At 41.6% G+C, this 20,095-nt stretch overlaps 1 protein-coding gene across 3 annotated transcripts in view; it reads right to left on the bottom strand.

Moving 5' to 3' along the window:
- The window catches only part of LOC119898078 (vacuolar protein sorting-associated protein 13B-like), a 323,319-nt gene that overhangs the window by 111,039 nt on the left and 192,185 nt on the right, over positions 1-20,095 (bottom strand). For all 3 annotated transcript variants that reach the window (XM_038712226.1, XM_038712228.1, XM_038712227.1), the window contains 3 exons: positions 6,472-6,675; positions 2,202-2,328; positions 683-826 (listed from right to left, as the gene is read on the bottom strand). In XM_038712226.1, coding sequence (XP_038568154.1) covers positions 683-826; positions 2,202-2,328; positions 6,472-6,675 — 475 coding nt within the window. The remainder of the gene's footprint in view (positions 1-682; positions 827-2,201; positions 2,329-6,471; positions 6,676-20,095) is intronic.

Raw genomic sequence — 20,095 nt, 5'->3', positions numbered from 1 at the left:
AATCCTAAGAGGAGATAACAGTAAAATCACTCTGTCAACTCACTTTATTTCATCCCCTCCCCCCTCCCCCCCTCTCCCCTTCCCCTTCCCCTTCCCCTCCACTATGACTCCCATCCTTACCACAGCTGGTAAATATTTTTATATTGTGTTCCATTAGAAAGCCTTATTAAGCGGTCAGACAGGGCAAATGGCGCCTGGGAGCTCCCTGTCCTGTAAACAATAGAAAGGGCCCTGAAAGCTGCAGCGGAGCACAGCACAGTAAACTAAGGTCACATTAGAGAACTGCCTTGCTCTGAGTGAGTAAATATTTAAATGTGTTAAGATTCATCCAAAACAGTCAGGGGCAATAGTTACGGGTATTGTATCAGGAAAACTGTCATGATGGATTTTTGAGCGAAACTGGCATAGCTGGCCCACGCAGTGATTTGTAGATGTATGTATGTCAAATTCTTGTACTTCATGAAGATTAACAAGAGATTAATCACCAGAAAGACAGAGGTGATCTGAGGGTCAAAGTGTTATGTGTCAGCATGTGAATTTAACTATTGTAGGGCCAGAATTTATTATATTATGCATAGGACAAACTAAAGACTGAAGAAGTGGAAATACACGCTGGATCAATAGAAAAATTAATTAATTTGCATTTGTACTCTTATTTGTTGACATTTGTTACAGTATGTACCTCAGCACTTTTCTCAGGAGCGTCCATCCCCACCATGTTGTCTCTGAGAAGCTGCTGAAGGAGCTGCACCTGGGTAACGCTAAGGTAGAAATCCAGACTGCTGGTCACATTTACCTCCAGAGAGTGGCCACACACCACCACCTCCTAGAGAGAGATGGATATAGTACAGGGGGAAATGAAAAGAGGGAGGTGGGTGGAGAGAGCAGGAAAGACATTCAATGACACATCAGGATTTATTGTGACCTCATGCACTGTTTCTCTCTTTCTTAACTTTTATCCTCTTAGTATATTTACTTTCTATCTCCCCCTCTATCTTACTGTTTTAGCTCAGTTGTTCCCTATTCCCCTCTTCCCTCTGTCCTCTCCAGGGTCCCACCCACAGCCAGCAGTTCAAACCTCAGCCTGGAGGCTACGTCTAACAGGATATCACTCACTAACACTCTGGGTTGAACAACACACACATGGGCTAGACCTACAGTAACTACACACAATGCTATTTAGCCACTACTTTGTAAACACAATCTATTCAAACCCACTCTTTGCTAAAATTGTATTAAATATCCATTGCTAATAATATTAATAACACAGTTATCTCTCATTTAGATGCATAAAACATAATAAATGTATTATCATTATGATTCTTTTTGATAGAAGTTATATTGTAGTAGTAGTAATTATAACAGGTATGGTCATAATATAAAGTTATAATAATAGTTACAGAATATGTTTCAGGGTGAATGGAAATTCAAAATATGCTGTAGATTGTAGATGTAGATTATAGACTGTGGATTATAATAAATAGCAGTTTGAACATGAATTTTATTATAGAAATTAATGTAATTTATCTACACTATGTAGTTCCAAGTCCTGTTTGTGTTGTGTACTGGCTCTGAGTTTCCCTATCTCAGGGAGTTATACAAATCACATTGTGTGTGTGTGTGTGTGTGTGTGTGTGCGCGCGAGCGTGTGGGTGTGTGTCAGTGTAAACTATGGATTAGCTGTTACGCATTGTCAAGGGGCACGTTAGAGTGGACGGACGAGGCATCAAAGAAGCAGGAAGTCTCAGAGAGCTGTGCCAGAAAACATCAGCTGTATAAGCAGAAAGGTTTGAACTCTGTGGGTCAAAAGCCTCCATTACATGGCGGACTGGCTGAGGGATTCCTAATGAGTAAGTTACAGTATGTTAAGAGGCAAAACGTAAATACTTCTGACATCTCACATAATCAATGTCTATTTTCATATGGACAATGGATTGTGAGAGTAATGGTTACAATCATGGTTATAACAGGTCATGGTCAAAGGGCAAAAGATGTCAGTGTATGAAGGGAACAAACTTCTACAAAGTAGATGAAGAAAAATATACAACCACTGACTGACCGTAAATTTCTTACAAAATCCTTCTTTAAGCCAAACCCTACATCCTCAGAAACCTTTATCGTTAATTATCAGACATTAATCTTGCTGCCATTTTTTGGACTTTTACTTTTAACCGTTTTGAATCTTGTAAAAAAATACTGACTTCTGCCTGTCCGCAGTCAGGAGGTAGATTCTTGCTGAAGATGATGGCTGGGGCAGCGGTCACCCGAACAGAAAAGTCAGTCAGGATTGGCGTCAAAATGGCCCGGCGCTCCTGGTGCCTCCTGATACTAAACAGAGATACATGCAAGATCAAACTGTTAGCAGACACTTCTTCAGATAGGTTCCATAAATTGTATGTTGCTGTTGGTATTCTCTCAAAAACTGAAACAAACTACGGGATGAAATTTGGAGATCTTTATTGTAATCGAGGTTCTTCAGATAGAGATAAATACTTTCACATGGCATTTATCTACACTATGTAGATCCAAATCCTGTTTGTGTTGTTACCTTACAGCAGTGCAATGAATATTATAATTTTAAAAGTTTTAATTACTGAATTATTTAAGTCAAAAGTATATATAAGTGACAGCTACCATAAGGGACCACTTAAAATCCACTGAAATCCCCCAACCTTTATTTACTAATAACGTGTTACAGTTACCACTTATGTGTAAGACTTTCCCATCTGCCTAGGAATGACAAGTCAACACAACACAGTCAAAACCACAAAATGTTCAAAACTGAGCTTTTGTTTTGCCCTTAGCTGACAGCCAGACATACATTTCAAACTTATGCTGGCTTTTTAAATTCAAACCAGTAGGATGAAAAGCTAAACTGAGACTTTTTGCTCTCGCCGGCCGAACCTGTGAAATATTCTTATAAGTGAGCTTTTTTAAATTTCTGGTCTAACGCATTTTAGCTGGAAGCTTGAATATGGTTACAGAGACAGAGTGAGACGTTATTTGACAAGTCTCAATTGCGAACACCCCTTAATTGTTTACACAAGATCAAATAGAGACCTTCTCACATCAACTCTCCCCATTTCACTAATGTTCATTCCCACAATCAAGTCATATTTGTGGGAACATTTGTTAGCAGTAAAACAAATATACAAGTGGGCTTTATAAGGTGGTGTTAATTGCCACATCTGCTGCTATTAAAACAATCAAGCAGTACAGCTTCCAATATTTACAGTTGGCCAGGATAATAAAAGGCCCTGTTTCTAGGTGGCCTAAAGTACAGTACTTAACCAGAACCAATATCATATTCACTTCTGCTACACAAATGTGCATTACCAGTGCCCTTAAGGGATTATTTTCTGACACATTTCGTTGCATAGAGAGTTTGAGGGAGGCCTAATTCAGAGGTGAAATGATCTGTGGGGCCAATTGGAGTTGGCTAATCTCCCCTCAGACAGGGATTGAAACAATGAGTGTCTCGTTGCACGGGACAGGTGCTATCATTCACCAGCAAGGCTCGGAGCTGTGGGGCTCGGTTTACCAGTAATGCGGGGTCCTCTGACTAGGCCGTGTGTGTCTTTGTGTGTGTGTGCACCTCTAAATGGGTGTGGTGCCAAGCACAAAGGATGGAAAGAATGACTTTGTTTTCATACAAAGCTACACAGTGTGAACAGTAAGTGGAGATATACATGGCATGGACAAAAAGAGAGAGGCTTGCACTGGGTGGCTGACAGGCGGAGACATGGAGAGAGTTCACAGCTCCATGACACAGGGTCTTTCCTAGCCGGCAACTACACACTGTGACGAGGACAGATCCTGTCAGTGGATCCATGGTGGTGGAATTTCCTTGCAAAACCTCAGGAAGCCAACTGAGGCCACTGCAGATCCGCAACTACTGGAATTGAACCCAAAAAACTGCAGAGTGAACATGCCACAAGTCCAAAGCTAGAGAGAGAGGGGGGTATCGATGTAGGGAATGAGGGAAAGGTGTGAACTTTGGAAGTGGTGTGTGTCAAAACTTGTTACAACCGAGGTGGTGTATTTCTGCGGGTGATTGCAGCAGACAAGTAAAGCTGTGAACTTGACTCCCCTTTCCTCAGTGTGTTGGAACATTCTAAATCACACGCTCAGTTATGACTGGGTCGTGGTGGTGGTGGTTGAGGCTGGGTTATACAGTGCAGCACGCAGCAGTATAGCAAAGCCCGTTTTCCACCAGAACCTCTGGTGCTGTTCCCTGCCACGGCAAAGAGAAAGGGGAATAAGGAGGCAACCACAGCTGCCTTGAATGATTTGTTTGGAAGCTTAAAGTGAGATTTGGGGTGAAATTCAAAAACAACTTTGTGTATGTTCAGCATCAGCACACAAAGCACACTTACTTACTGGTTTGACTCTTAATTATAAAGGACATCTAACTGCACAAAGATGAAGCTAATATTTGTGATTCTTACATGACACTGCACTGGCAACAAGTCGCTGTCAAACTAAAGTGTCCTTCAGTATAGTATAATAATGTGTGCCAATCCTTTGAGTACAAGAATAACTGTTAAGCTACATGTTAGGTCATCCTATGATGAAGTTCTGAATAGAAATCCAGACACGCAGCTATACTATGTCTAAAGAAAGTTGAGTCAACTCAAAAGGCATTCAGCATCTTTTGGAGCCCAAAGCGTGAGCCCAAAATCTCACCTCATTGCCCTGTCAGACAATCTGGCCTTGGCACTGGGCCCAAGCAGCCCTGTTCTCATCGACAGAGAGACAAAATGAGAGTAGAAAAGAAAAAATGTGGATAGAGCCTCATATGAGCTCATCAGACTCAGTAGGGTAAGACTCTGAGGTCCAAATCCACTACTTAAAAGAGCTGCTTTACAACAGACCATGGCTGCCACAGTCAAAGGAGGTCAACACAAAGGAGCATTTTGGGATAGATGGTCAAAAAGTGCTGGGGAGAGGAAGAGTAAAAAGAAATCAGGGTGGTCTAGTTCTTAGAGAGACCGTCCCATAGGTCCACTCCTTTGTCTTGTTGAAATGTCAAAAACTAAAGTTCGACTTGCTTGCTCATTCTGAGTCACTCTGGCTGAAAGCAACATCTACATGACTGAAATGAAATATGAACAATAGGATCTTTTAACTGACCAAAAAAGGAGTGGAGAAAGAATTGGTTATTTTCTGTTCAAATATTTACGTTGTATTCAAATATAAGTTGATATTAAATATGAAAACAACACTTTGCAATAAAGTGAACATATAGCAAAACACTCTCTAATATAAACAAAAACTTCAAATAACCAAACCTGTTTAATACGGCTGCCATCATCTCATACTGATATTTGGCCCATGTCTTACGTAAGTTATAATTTTAAAACTTAAAACTTTAACATGACATTAGCCTAACTCTGTCCAAAAAAAAGACATATCAGCTCAATCTGGAAGAAGTGAATCAACCAAATATTATTTAGGCATTTTTTGCTTTAATTACATAGTGTACAGTGGGACGCTGACAGTGAATTAGGGTAGAAAGAGAGGGGGGATGACATGCTACAAACTGTTTGTTACGGCAGGTCTATGAGCTGAGGGCCCAGCATTAGTGTCACCAGCAGTAGCAGCAGCAGTAGTCTGTGTTTTGCAGGCAGGGCTCCAAACACTATCATACTGTGTGTGTGTGTGTGTGTGTGTGTATGTGTAAGACATGCAGTAAAGAAAACATCAGTGTTCATGATAAGTATGTATGATTGTGTGTGTGTGTGTGTGTGTGTGTGTGTGTGTGCTTGTGTGTGAAAGGTGTGCGTATCTCAGCCGGCCTCACTCTATGCGCTGATGACCTAAGAGCGCCCAGTCTCAATCAGGTCTGTGTTGATTCTGCGCTGCATTCTTCCATGAGGCTTATTTTTAGTTGACAGGGAACAAATCTGGACTCGTTGCCTGTGATTCTGTGATTTTTGGGCCCGTTCCCTCTCAAAACATGAGTGGAAAAAAAGGATGTGGGGCCAAACAGGCTGTTACACTCGTGCTTGTTTTAGCTCCCGAGTCTATAAAAAAATGACAGGGTTTGTAATTATGACTGTGCATGGAGAGGCTCCATGATAGGGAGCTAACTCACTAACTACATGCTGCTCCCACATCAAGACTGATGAGATAAATGGCGGGGCAGATCACACACACAGCACCTGAGTAGGGGTGTGCGAATTATACTTGCTGTGATCATTGTAAGAAACTGTATGGCCCTTTTAATGCGGGTTCTGTCCTGGTTTGAGCCGTCAAGAGAGAGCGAGATATGTGAAGAAGTGTTCACATTCACCGGTCACATTGGTTCATCGCCGTATTGTGCTGGGCAGTTAGTATACAGTCAGCTTGTGTACTGTAGGTGCTTGTGGTGGAAGACATTTTCAATGATCCCAACCGATTTCACACAATAATAGAACTATAGAACATGTGAATGAATTAATCACACAGAATACTGAAGCGTCTTCTGACCTGCTGGCCATGTTCCACTCCAGGGCCGGGTTCTGGGAGCTCCGCTCACTCTCCGCCGACACACCTCCTTTGATCCCCTCCTTCTCTGGCTTGAGTTGCTCCCACTGTGCCGTTCCAATGTTGATGGACTGAAGGTCGACCTGATACTGACGGTCCTCCACCTCTGAACCTGGGTCACGCAGGATGCCAAGGTTCAATGCACGTCTACAGGGAAGAGAGGAAAAAGGCTATTTGGTAGAGTCACGTTAACAATCACATAGTGTGCTAATAATGCTAGTAAGCCCGGCTACGCTTAGACTTAGATCTTTGACTAAGTTACTTATCAGATCAACAACATATTGTAGGAGGTAGTGCACAAGTCACATTCAACAAGTAGGTGTCTGTGACCAACTAACCTGAATGTACTGTATAAACCGTGAATAGGTTTTATTTATTGTCGTGGGAGTCACATTGGGTCTGGGTTTACTTTATATAGTCAGTTACAATGAAGTACATGACCAGGTAGTCTGTTATGAACCAGTAAAGAGGTTCTGGCAGCAGGCCCTACCCACTTCTTTCTTCCCTCTGCTTACTCCTACTCAGTGGTTTAGTAGCAGGTTTGTTATAGGTTGATTTATGACTAAATCAAAGCCTCTGTTACTTGTACAGCCAGGCCTCAGGTGAAATCATTTGCCTTTTATAAAGTTCTGACTTATGCCAGCTTATCATTGGCAGTGAACTGCTTAAACTCCTGGCTGGACGGCACAGTAGTCTGGAGACTGGGGCTCTTTCTGCCTCTCTCTTTCTATTTCTGTCTCCAGAAACACAGGACTTCTGCAGTATACACAAACTGTAATATGGTAGAAGAGATGTAGAGATATGTCAGGAGTGGGCAGCGTCGTCTCTGTAGTTAAACTGCTACAGTCAAGTGAGCAAACACTGTCCCATTAGAGCCAAGAAAAAGTGATGTCATCTATTTTGCCTTTGAGAGACAAGATCCTGACGAATTCACAAGGCAAAAGGAATAATCAAAATTCAACATCTGCATATGACATCAGGGCTTTTGGTTCGTTATGATATGTTTATTTGTGCTGGTGAATTCAAATGAGAGCTTAAATGGTATAAATAAGGGCTTAAAATGGCTACAGATGTAGCGGCAGCATGAGTAGTTTTATTTGTTTCGGCAACGTCAATGGCAATTTTCATATAGCGTTTCCCTCCCTTAGCCACATTGAAGAGGCCTCTACCAGAGCGTGATGTTATGACAATAAGCACCAAGTACAAAAACAATGGCAATGGGAGATCAGAGGTGTATAACTGGATTTAGTTGGATTTGTTGACATACAAACAAGTGAAACAGATCCTTAATCAACATTTGGAACCGCATTTATCAACAGAGTATAATATAAATCAAACCAAGAGCCCTGTAAGATTTGGGTGGGATGTGTCAGTCTAGATTCATTAAGGCTTTTGTAACAGTACCTCCATCACCCTCCCCAGCCCCAAACTGTATTTTTCACATTAAACAAAACACAGTTACCTCATAAGCTTTCCAAATTATCTCTTAACTTCAGCTTATTTAGGAGACTCTCTTACTCATAATCAACATTACATGGGAGTCAGCAGCCAAGTGTCTGCATTGCTGAGCTGCAGGGTCATCTCCAATGACATAAATAAATATGATAAACATTTGTCTTGGTCATGCAGCCAGTGGAAACTGCTGTGATTTAATATCAAAAGACATATTTCAGCCAATCGCAGGAAACGAGAGAGCTTCATTTCTGACAAATGAGGAGGGGAGGAATTTTGGAAGTTCCCCTTGGGGTGCAATAATAATTGAAGCCAGATTTTCTTGTTGTACATGTGGGGGGAAAACACTGGAGGTTTGACATATTTGATTGGTCATGTGAAGACCACACTGCTTGGCCAAGAGGAATCAGAGAATGCCTTGGGAAAGCACGGCACTCACTCTGCCCACCACATACACGGACGAACTAAAAACACACAGAGCGAGGCAGGTGGAACACACCCTTCTGCTGGGTCTCACATGCCATTATCAGACATCTGCCTGCCACTACCATGTGGAAAATATGGAGCAAAATGAAAATAACAAGTCATAAATGACATGCTTTTGCAGATGAGGAAGGCGATGGAGGGAAGGCAGAGAGGGGAGAGAGAGCGGGAGAGAAATTTTTCTCAAACACAAGTACTTAGTTTTGCCCTTGTTCTTGAGCCAACCTTATTTTAATTGCAGGAAAAGACCACAGAAACATTATTTTTTACGACAAAATTCTGCTATTTATAAAAACGGATCAAAAGCTCTGCAGTAAGAACGCTCTGTTTCATGGCATTCATGGCTATTATTTTAAAAAACATTTCTCCCTCTTCTGACACAATTTAAACCCAATTTGAGTCCGAAAAGCCCAGGGTCGATTTCGCATCAGAGCTGAAAAATGAGGGCTCCCATCCAACATTATAATGGCTCAAAGTCAAAGCCTCTGTCCAATTCTAGCCCTCCAGTGGGAAACAGCAGACAAAATAGTGAAGGCATGGCAGCGTTATGTATCTAGAATGCAGAACTTGGAGAGAGCGATTCACTGGTACTTCATCACTGAGAAAAAAATTATGATGTTCCAAATTCCTTTGAACAGAAGATACGCAGACAAATTTACAAATGTGCAATTAATTGCAAGTTATGTTCCTCTGTTTAGCATTCTTTGGGTCTATGCATGTGCTGGGCAAAACATCAATCATGATTTGTGTTATTAAGTAGACGAGTGGGAGGACTGAGTGCTTAACATGTAGCAGATTTGGGACTGTGCGCTGATGTGGTAATAGGATTCGAGGAGGAACCTTCTGGGCACATGCATAACACAACAGTTACACACAAACTGCATCAGCTAATGCACATGTATATACTGATAAAAAAGCAAATGAGCTCATGCAGATACACACTGCTGCTGCATGCCATGGAGGTATTAGGTGTAACCAGTGAAGGATTTAATTTGCTGCTGAACACAACTTTGAAATAGCATCCAGACTAGGAATATAGAACTTGCACGACAGGAGAATGAATGTTAGAAAAATAAAGTGAAATATATTTAAATAGTGTTACACAGTTACAAAATCATACTGAACAGAGCCAATGGGTAAATAAGTAAAAGGTCTTGTTGAAAAAAAGAGTGAAAGTGGAATCTTGTGAGAGCCTGATTACCCCGCTACGGTTTTGAAGGCTAACCATGGTTCAAGGTTGTAAAACAAACCACAGTGGGATCTGGTTGAGGCTTAGGGCCCGATAGTAGGAGTGTGGGAGCAGTGAGCTGTGTTAAAGCCTCTTGCCGAGGGGATCCTGTGGGGCAGGGTGTATCATGGCCCTTGGCTTTAAATGGCCTCCCACCTTCCTCTCTCAAGCTCCATCCATCCCCCTATCCCCAGGCCAGTGGGGCAGGAAGCACCAGGGTAATACCAAGCGCCGCTGGCTTCTGGATCTCGTCACTCTGAAACCCACAACCTGAACCCACAACCCCAGACCTGTTTTTCACTCCATTTCCCCAACAATCACATGCAATACATGTCTGCTTACACGTCCAACAGAGGCAGGAGTGTATGTAAATGTGTGTGTGCATGTGCCTGTAAGTGTGTGTTTAAGAAAGATGGGGCCCTCTGCTTCTGCTCTCCTGGTAGAACATACGTACTGAGTAGATATTTCATTGAGATCTCAGGCTTAACTCAGCCAAGTCAAGCTAAATTAGGTTTGTACACATATGTGCTATATTGTTCCTTGCTCTTTGTTTTGAGCAGACCCCAACTACTTTATATGTGAACTGAAAGAGCACATGCTACGTGAAACACTAACGGTGCATGTGTCATTTAATTTTATGGTGGCGTCTCTCCCACTTTGTTCAAATGCAGAAGTAACATCCAAAAGGCAATGAGCTTTTGTGAGACCATCACAAATAGTATCACTGATCCATAAAATCTAAAAAAGAAAGTGATCAATTGAGGTTTTGATTTTCTTTCTCTGTGGCTACAAATGTTATTAGCCAAACATCATTAGCACCCAGCAGCTCCTCCATGGTATTTCTGTTGTGGAGAAGCCAAAGCTGCACAGTGGCTTCTCAATCTGCTTGCTATGACTCCCATTGGCTTAAAGCGGAGTCCCACTGGGCCTGTGTGTGCCGAGGGGGAATTCATAAGCAATATGATTCATGAAACTTGCAATTACTTAGTAAGTTAAGCACCCCTGCCTACGGTGGTCCGCTCTGAATTGCCAAAAATTCTGCAAGTTCTGAGCTGTGGATTTATGACCCCAGTCAAGTCCAATTGCTGTTAATTTGCATCTACCAATTATGGTAATTAAGGCTCTGAATTAGAACGCTGAGCAGCCCCAGGAGTGAGAGGGGAAAATGATGTCGTGGAACATGACAAGTCAGCAGAATATAAGACCCACTCACTCAGGGATTTTTATACCGAGCTACAAAAATTATTTTTGATGACTGTGGCTTTTTCAACAGGAGTCAAACACAGTCACAAAAACAACAAAATATCCAAGACAACAAAGCTACGACAATGCTCCAAATTTGTCACACTTGGCAATAACAAGGCACGTACTTGTGGGTGTTTTAAGCCAAGTACAACTATTCCAATCTAAAGTTGATTTTTTTTTTCTCACTGGCACAACACGCAATAAACATCAATTGCTGCTTTCCTGCATTGTGTCTTGGCTTTGATGTACTAACACATTCCCATGACAAAAACTCAATAATCTATTCTTTTCCTGCCCAACAGCATTACTCATCTCTGCTGCTGCTCCCAACAGAAGCCTGTTATTCATTAGGCTGATTGCACTTTAAAGACACTCATACTTCACCAATTATAATCATATTTACACAAGATCTTAGGGGGAAACTATAACTTCTATATACAATGAAAGCATGGCTTAGCTAGAGCTTAAACCACCCTGTGACAATGGTACATGATAGTCAGGAGTTGAGAAAAAGCACTACCGAAGAAGGTCCTCTGTTTACAATGACATGGCGTCTAACAAAAGTCCAGATTTGCACTTTGATTTCAACATATCTTAATTACAGGGGTCATTTATCTCCCATGCAGTTTACATGTCAGAGAAGTTATATTGTTATGAACACAGTCGGTATTAGACGCGTTGCTCTGAAGACACTGGCTAACATGTGCTCGCCATGATGGCCTGTTAAAAATGTCAGTCTGGCCGGTGAAATTTATAGGCTCATCATACACTAATTCAAAATCTGCTTCTTGCTTCAGAGCTGCATGTTGCAAAGAAACCATGAGTGAAGACTGAACAGATATTTCATTTGGCTTTGGCTGATGTGTATTTTGTGGAATTCACACGTGTGTCTATACAAATTAAACTGCTAATCTTTCATCATACTCCATGATTCATTGTACAGTAAAAACATGCAGTTTGCTACACTCATATAGTGGACACTTACTCATTTCTTACCACATTATAAAAAGAAAGTATTGTTAAAGCTGCATAATATCACATATACTTGGCTGTACATCAGTGAGAATGTTGATGCAACTCCAAACTTAGATTTCAGTCTGAAGTACTCTGCAGTTTGTCCCTGCTAATAGCACTGCAAGGGCCATTTATTGAAACACACAGATGTCATCCTCATCTCCATTGCTTCTGTGTGTGTACACACACACACACACACACACACACACACACACACACTCACACGTGTCTGTTTAGCCTTAACTGTACGTAGCTCTAAGCACGGAACATTCTTGGGTAACAGGGACAGTAATTCACTGGCTTTTCAACGGCAGTGATTTCTCACTGGATTCCTTCATACAGTAGGTACATCTGCAATGGATCTACTGTAAAAGGCACCAAGGATCCTCATTTACAAACAGCTGTAGTGACTGCTGCTGAAAATAGCTGACAGGTTTGTGTGTCTGTGTGCGTGCATCATTCCATCTTAGATCTTCCTTTACAATATAAGCACTTGAAGTTGCTGCTGAGAATTACTACAAGTTATCTGTGTTTGTGTGTGTGTGTGTATCACCGCAAGACAAAGCTACCATTTTCCCATAAAATTGAGTGGGCCTGTGCTTGTGAAATCACTTCCTCTCTTCCTCTGTTAGCAGTAACAGATTTGATATGCTTCCTCCCTGCTCTGAAAATGGATATAATGCTGCTTTTATAAAACATGTCAGGCAGAGTTTCAGCAGTGGGTCCCTGATGCAGAGGTGTGAAGGGAATGCCTCGCTGACTTCCTCAGACCTCAGATTGAAACCAGATTTGTGTCCCCACCAAGCAATTTTGCAATGATGTAATTCCACCGCCATTTTAATTTGAGGGGCCTTATCTTTAATTAATCGCTAAACACATGCGTGGAATAGATTATTCATAACTGGCTGCAGTAGGGAACATGGCAGGAGCAGCCAAGGATCTGGCTTGCCCTCATATGCAGTCATTTTCATCAAGCTAAAGTAGAACAGGCACATACCTCAATGCTACTTTTACACTAATTAAAGGAAAATGATCCTTTCGCTGGAAGAAGATTCCAGGTCCAGATCTGTCCCTGGTCTCTGGCAAGGAATCCAGCGTGTTCACTGGTCTGATTGACAAAGCCTGAAGTGAATCAAACCTCTTTTGAAACATAAAGGAGTCAGAATCACCCAGGACCAAAACAATTTATTCCAGCTGATGCAGTTTCAAGTAGATTGACGATAATTGATGATACAGCAAGAGCAATACTTGTACAGCTGCACTTCACATGTTTTATCAGACATGCTGTCCAGATTGCCAGAAAATACATTGACCCGAGGTGCATATTCTTCTTATCATTCCCAAATCTTATAACTCATAACTTTTGATTAGAAATACGCTTGGAGTCTTCAAGACCATAACTATACACTACAAACAGGCATTGAAGCACACATAAACACAAAATAAAACTAGCTAGAAACGCAATATGCATTAAAACATAATGCTCGCATGTACAGCACATGCAATATACATTCACTCTGTGATGCGAGTCTAAAACCAAGATGGTTACAGTTTTCAGAGCATTCCTCGTGATTTACTCCTGCACATAAATTGTTCAATTCATGCTCCGGCAAGGAGGGTGTTTTATGGAGCTGTAAAATTAGGCCCACTTTATGGATCCAACAGCATGAAGCACTACTGTTTTTTTTCCACTTGATATTGATTAAGCGGTTCAGTATTGCCAAGCTGGTTCACATTAGTGTACACAAAGGAGCGTTGTGTGTATTTTTTGAAGATGCTCATTTTTATCTGTGAAAATGAGGGTCTTTGGCCGAGCACTTTGAAGTTGATTACACATTGTTTACAGCAATTATTGAATTCTGACAAATGTTTAAAGCATCGAGATTACATATCAAGGCCTTATCCTTCTTCGGATAAAGAATGAACATTTTCCTAAACAAAGTCAGGGAAATGATGGCCATATTTGATTAGGTTAACGTATGCTACAGGTTTAGAAGACAGGCTGAACAAACATGTAATCGGATAACTAAAACAGTAGGTCCTTCTCGTTGACGTTTGCCTCGACCTTAAACAACATTTTGTTCTAATTCAAATTTCCTTTCAGCAAACAAAAGGCAGAATGAAACAAAATACAAAGACTTGCTGCTGGAAGCTCCCTCATAATGGAATTAAAAACTTATGTCTAAATCACAAGCTTTGAGGAGAGACAGGTCAGATTTTGAGAATATGAGAGCAGCTTATATGTCCCTGGTGCAGCCCAAGACTACAGGACTACAACCACTTTCTCATGAGATAGTGTCCAAATACTTTTATGTCAGCAAGGAAAAACAGCATAAAATAATTACAATAATCTGGGACACACATGCTTCCTACACCAGCTAATTCTTCCTCCTCTGTAAATGACTAAAGAGCCAGTGTTTATAATTCTGAAGCGGATCTTGCATTTATCCAAACCGCAGAGTGTATTTATACAAAGTGACATTTCTATATGGGAGATTTCCCCCTTTCCCCACGCTAACTGAAGAAATCACATGGGGGGAGTGAACTTCTGTGCTTACCTAATTCCACTAGTGATGCTGTTGATTTGGGGAGGGAGGGGGTGCAAGAGTGGAGAAAGGGTAGAGAAATGGGATGGGAGAGAGACTTTAAGAGAAGATTGTAACTACATTTAAAATCTACAATTGTAAATGTAGCACAAAGGCAGTTGAATTAAAGGAAGGAGATTAATAGACTGTGATGAATGCAAATGCTGACAGTGTAACCTCAAGGTAAATATTTTAAGTAGACACTTAGGCTAAACAATTGCCTAATGAAGTGATACAAAAGAAGGAGGGAGGCCGGGGGGGGCTGCTTCTTGCATGCCATAGCTTTAATGATCGTTCGTTTATATTCAAGTATCCAAGCAATGACAGTGTGACAGTGAGACATTATTAATTACACCTGTTCTTTTCCTACATTGACATGTCAAAATGCCTTCCTTGAAAAAGGTCTGTCTGGATCGTTTTCTGCCCTGTGGTACTATGTATTCAAAACCGGTAACTAACTACCCATTAATATTTGATCAATATGGGGCTGTAACTCTAGCGCATCTGACATGATTTAAAAAATCAACTAAATCTACTACAGAGATGTCAGTTAACCCTACAAAGTCTTCTAATTCATCCACATAAAAGTAACAGGAAACATGCCAACACAAGTCACTATACATAATGACTGTGACTGTTATGTTCTCTTGTTGATTTCTGTTGTGTCAAGCAGTGTAATCAAATAAATGTGCATGCCATCACACTAATCTGGCTGTTTAATTTAAATTTAAAAGAGTCAAATAATCCAATTTATCTGGGTTAAATGAGGTGAATGTTCTCCTTGCTGTATCCTGTATTCTGTACATAAATATAGTGAGAAAGAAGGACAAAGAAACTGACTAAAAAGATTAGGAATAATAGTCAGAAATGGAAATGCCATCAACAGGTTTCTGAAATGGCTACATCTCAGAGATCTACAGGAGGTAAGAGTTGGAATAAAAGGCTGCATTCAATCAGCTTCATCTGGAGCCATGTCACACTGAACATGTGCAATGACACTGTTCTCTAAGATTCAGCCTGGGCCTTGTTGTTTCTGTGTTTGCTGGCACTGCACCTTGTTCCAATAAGGAAGAAGAACGATGCAGAATGTGAGAACCACAAAAGGGAGAGAGAAGCTAAGGGAGATCGAACTGCTGTGTGAGACACAGAATGAGTAGGAAGACTAGAACTGTAGCCAGTAAGGAACAGTGCGCATAAACCAGAAAAACTCACTGAGAGATAATGAAAGACAAATTAAAAGAGTCCCTGTGGAAGATAACCTCCATGAATAGCTCCCTGCTGCAACACCTCACCTCTGCTCCTTTCTTTCCATTCTCTCTATTGTCTTATCTTTCATCTTATCATAATTCCATCTGTAATCATTTTCAACTCTTCTGTTAGTATCCTCCTTCACTATCCCCTCCCTCTCCTAACAGCTTATTATTTTTTCTTCTCCCTTCTCTCCTCTCTTGCCAGTCGGTGTTTTGGTACAGTGACTCCAGAACAGTGGGGAGGAAGTGGCCCCTGCAGGCCAGGCTCCTGACAAACCGCAACTCTAAACAGGCAGTGCTGTGAAAATATGGCATTCAAACAACACAATTCCAAAACTTCTGACCAACATGCCGACATCCAAACAGCTGCAGGCACTGAGAACCTTTAATGGGAAAAAAACAAAGAGAAACAAACATATAGAAAAAAGGGACAAAATAATAAAAGAAGTAGCAGGAGGGGAGTTAAAAATCAAAAACATGCTAAACAGAGCTTCAGCACTGTCTGTGTTGAGCTGGAGACCGAACTGGGCCTTGTTTTTATTAGAAGGAACTGAGAGATGAGAAAGACATGATGTTAAGACATCAGCCCCCTGTGCCTCTGTGGAATGAAGTTTCTACCCCCTGTAGAAGTCGTTCAAAGCATATTGAACAGAAAAGCATGTAGTGAAGCAAGAGGCTGCAGGGAGAGATTGAGAAACTGAGTGAAGGATGCTGTAGGAAGGAAGGAAGGAAGGAAGGAAGGAAGGAGGGAGGGAGGGGAATGAGGGAATGAGAAGTGCTTCTGTTGAGTACAAAATCTGTACAGAGAACAGTCCAGGTGTAAAGAATTAGAGGAGATGGCACATCAAACGAGGCTGTGCTCGGCCTCTTTCCTGTAGCCCTGGTGGCAGGAAATGCTCTACAGCATCCTGTGAGCTGACCAGAGAAAAGCTGACGAGAGGGAGCAACGAGGAGACCAAATAAAGTGGGAGGTGAAGAACAGAAGAGGGCACATGTAGAAAATGTTCAACAACATCCTGCAGAGAAAAGGGAGATCAGGGGACCAACAGGTGGGGATAAGGACAGAGATAGAAATGGGATTATGGTGAAAACCGAGGAAATTCTGCAGGACAAGGGAGGGAGAACAGGGCAGAGAAGGAAGGGAGAGAGAAAGAAGGCGAAGAAGTAAAGAAAGGGTAGAAAAACCTGTGGATGAGTGGAGGGGAGTAGGAGAGATAAATTGTAGGATACATAAAGACTGAACCATGTATAAGCAGGGGAGTAATACGAATCAGGAAGTTGAGCCCAATTAGGGTTTGGTGGAGTGGAGGAAGAATTACTCAAGGGCAGAGGAAAAATGAAGCATACGAGAGAGAGTATAACTAAAATGCTTCAAGAGCTGCGAAAAAACACATCAATCATGGACAAATGTGCAGGTTATATACTTGCATGTATATGTATGTGTGTATGTCTCACATATACACAAACAACAGACAGCATGGTGAGGCATTGTGTGGTTGAAGACATGTGTGATGTGCTTGATGAGCATAAGTCTATGTACTTACAGTTTGTCTGCACAGTGTGGAATGTGTGTGTGTGTGTGTGTGAAAATGTTTATGTGCGTCTCTGTACAGTGGGACATGTCAGGTTGTGATGTGTGAGCCTCTTGTCTCTCTGTGCTGTCTGTCTAACATGTGTCTGTCAGCTGGAACTTCCCCCCCAGCCTTCAAACCAGCCTTTTGCTCCTTGAAATACTGTTATGTGGCTTTAAAATGCAAAAATCAGTCCATTACCAGGCTACACATAATATGAGGCCTTAAAAAAATCTTTCAAAGCTCTTCAAATGTGTTCTCAGTTGTTAGAAGAGGAGATGGAAAAATATCAAGGGGGGAACAATGATGCTTTAAACACTGGCTCCTCGTCATTACTGAGGAATGGAGGGAAGTCTTGCCAACAGTTGGACATTTCATTTCAGCATAAATATATGGAGCAAAGCATATTTGCTCAAGTTAATATTTTTCGCCCTGGTTACATGTGCATAACTAGAGCCGTGCATGTGTGCGATGATAATGTGACAGGGGTGAGGTGCTGATTGGAGGGCTGTGTGTGTGTGTGTGTGTGTGTGTGTGTGGTAAGTTATGGAGAGAAGAAAGAGGACCACCACAGTAGAGTTGTCTACATGGTGGCTTCACATTTCCCTCTGTGGTTCTCTCAAACCTGCAGCTGAAGTAACATGACTGACATTTATGCACACACAGAAATACGCACACACCCGCTGTTGCAAAGCTGCAGCCTCACACAACAGGTACCATTCAGCCTGCTATTCTTGATCGCATGGAGGGAAGCTGTTTTGAGTTGTGAGTTTAACATAATTGTTACTGTGTGGCGAGTATTTTCTCCAAGACAACCTTGGGCGACTAAACTACCGTGTTTGATGTGGACAATGCACAAAACACAGTACTTTGTGATCATTCACAGTAACTCAATAAAATCTTTAGGTGTAAAAAACAGGAAGGAAAAGATGTTACATCCTACATTCAGTTCACTACAGGCCATATAGACCTACATGTGGACTGAGATCAGTCATGGGATTTTCAATTTCCACATATTGCATTTGTTTATTTAAGAAGACTATTTATGTGTTGAGCAAGATGGTATAAAAGTAGCACAACAAGACCGAATATATGAACGTAGAGAGACTTATCAAACACAAATAAGAGGTGATAATATATTAAAAAAGCTATTTGGTAAAGTAAACTGGTAAAGACCAGGAGGAGCAAGATAGTTCTGAACCCACTTTAGTGCCAGCCTCTGGCTCTTTCAAGTCTGGTTGGGCCTCCTGGGGTTGTAATGTGCCTCTTATTACACAAGCATTAGGCAATTACGCCACTGGTTTCACATTGGCTTCCCAGAGCCACAGAAGAGCTTGTGGCTTCACACATGGACATATGAAAGCATCTGCACATTCCTTCTTTCTTGAGGTTGACTTATGTTTTTTTCTCTTTCATACTTCTACTCAATCCTCCAATTGCCTCTGCTCTGGTCTGATGTTCTACTGTGTAGCCTACTGATAACTGCTGCTTGGCAGGAGACTATTGACCACAAACTCTCTCTCTCGCTCACACACACACACACATGCACACACGGGCATATGCCTGCAGAAACTTACTTACAAATAGTTATATATAAAGATTATATATGCAGAAATGCAACATCTAGGTTTGTCTTTCTACTGAAAAAAATGACAATACAATAACAAACTACCATATTTACAATAGTGTATTGATTGCCTATTCTGTATAATTTGCCAAAGAACTAAACTGCTGACAACTGTAAGAGCACTACATTGTAACTACACACAGAGCCTTACTGTTCTGAGAAAGAAGTTGCCAAAAACTCTCGTCCCAGATTTATCATCTCAGACCCTTGGTGTGCATATCGACACAAGGCTCAAGTACAGCAATTTCCATGTAAATCCTAAGAAAAGAAACTAGACTAAGTGGAGACACACTGACTATCAATATGGTATTGCTGAATTCCCCTGACAGTCCACCTGGCCTCCGCTACTGCTGTGTGACTGGCCAGTCGGAGTCTCCCTGTCAGTACAATGACAGCTTCCAACCAACCACACAGGATGCCAGAACATCAACATGTCATGAGCAGGGAGAAAAGGAACTAAAACACAATAATACTCATGCACTTACAATTACACACACACACCAGATTTTGACAGGGTAACACTAGTAGAATGTGTGTATCGCATGCTGCAGTTCAGCACAGAGCTTCCTAGGTTGGTGGTATGAGTGTATTCTTAGAACCCTTATATCCTGCTTCAGGATGAACCATTTACACTCACACACACTCACAGGCACAGTCATTGAGCTCTGTGGCCAGGCAGTCAACCCCTGGATCAGGCCCTTTTATGAGTGCTGGACAGCTGAGGGGTGATCCCTCTCGCCTCTGTCAGCATGCATCCCGACCCGACTGACAGCAGTAAGCCAAAACACATGAGAGGTTTCCGGGAAGCACTGAATTAAGGTCTGTCACCTTGAATGCCACCAAACAAGAGATGCAGAACCCCACGCTGCTTTCAAAAGCAACTGATTGATGTTAAAAAAGAAAGTGCAGTTGTCGGGAATCAATACTGTGAGTGTTTTAATTTTGCGCTGAAAAGGAGTAACACGTGTAGGGGGAAACTGCACAGCACACACTCATCACACTTAATGAGGTCCTTTGGTCAGCTTGCATGTGAGATGGGAGGTGCCAGAGGAAGGGCAACGTTGATATCAAAATGAAAAGGTTTTATCTTCTGGTGAGAATAAAAATGTGCA

This window comes from Micropterus salmoides, unplaced genomic scaffold, assembly GCF_014851395.1.
Source record: "Micropterus salmoides isolate LMB-PRFRI ecotype aquatic unplaced genomic scaffold, ASM1485139v1 Ms_hic_scaffold_11, whole genome shotgun sequence".
Lineage (NCBI taxonomy): Eukaryota > Metazoa > Chordata > Actinopteri > Centrarchiformes > Centrarchidae > Micropterus > Micropterus salmoides.
The sequence above is the reverse complement of the archived record's forward strand: the minus strand, read 5'-3'. Positions and strand labels throughout refer to the sequence as shown.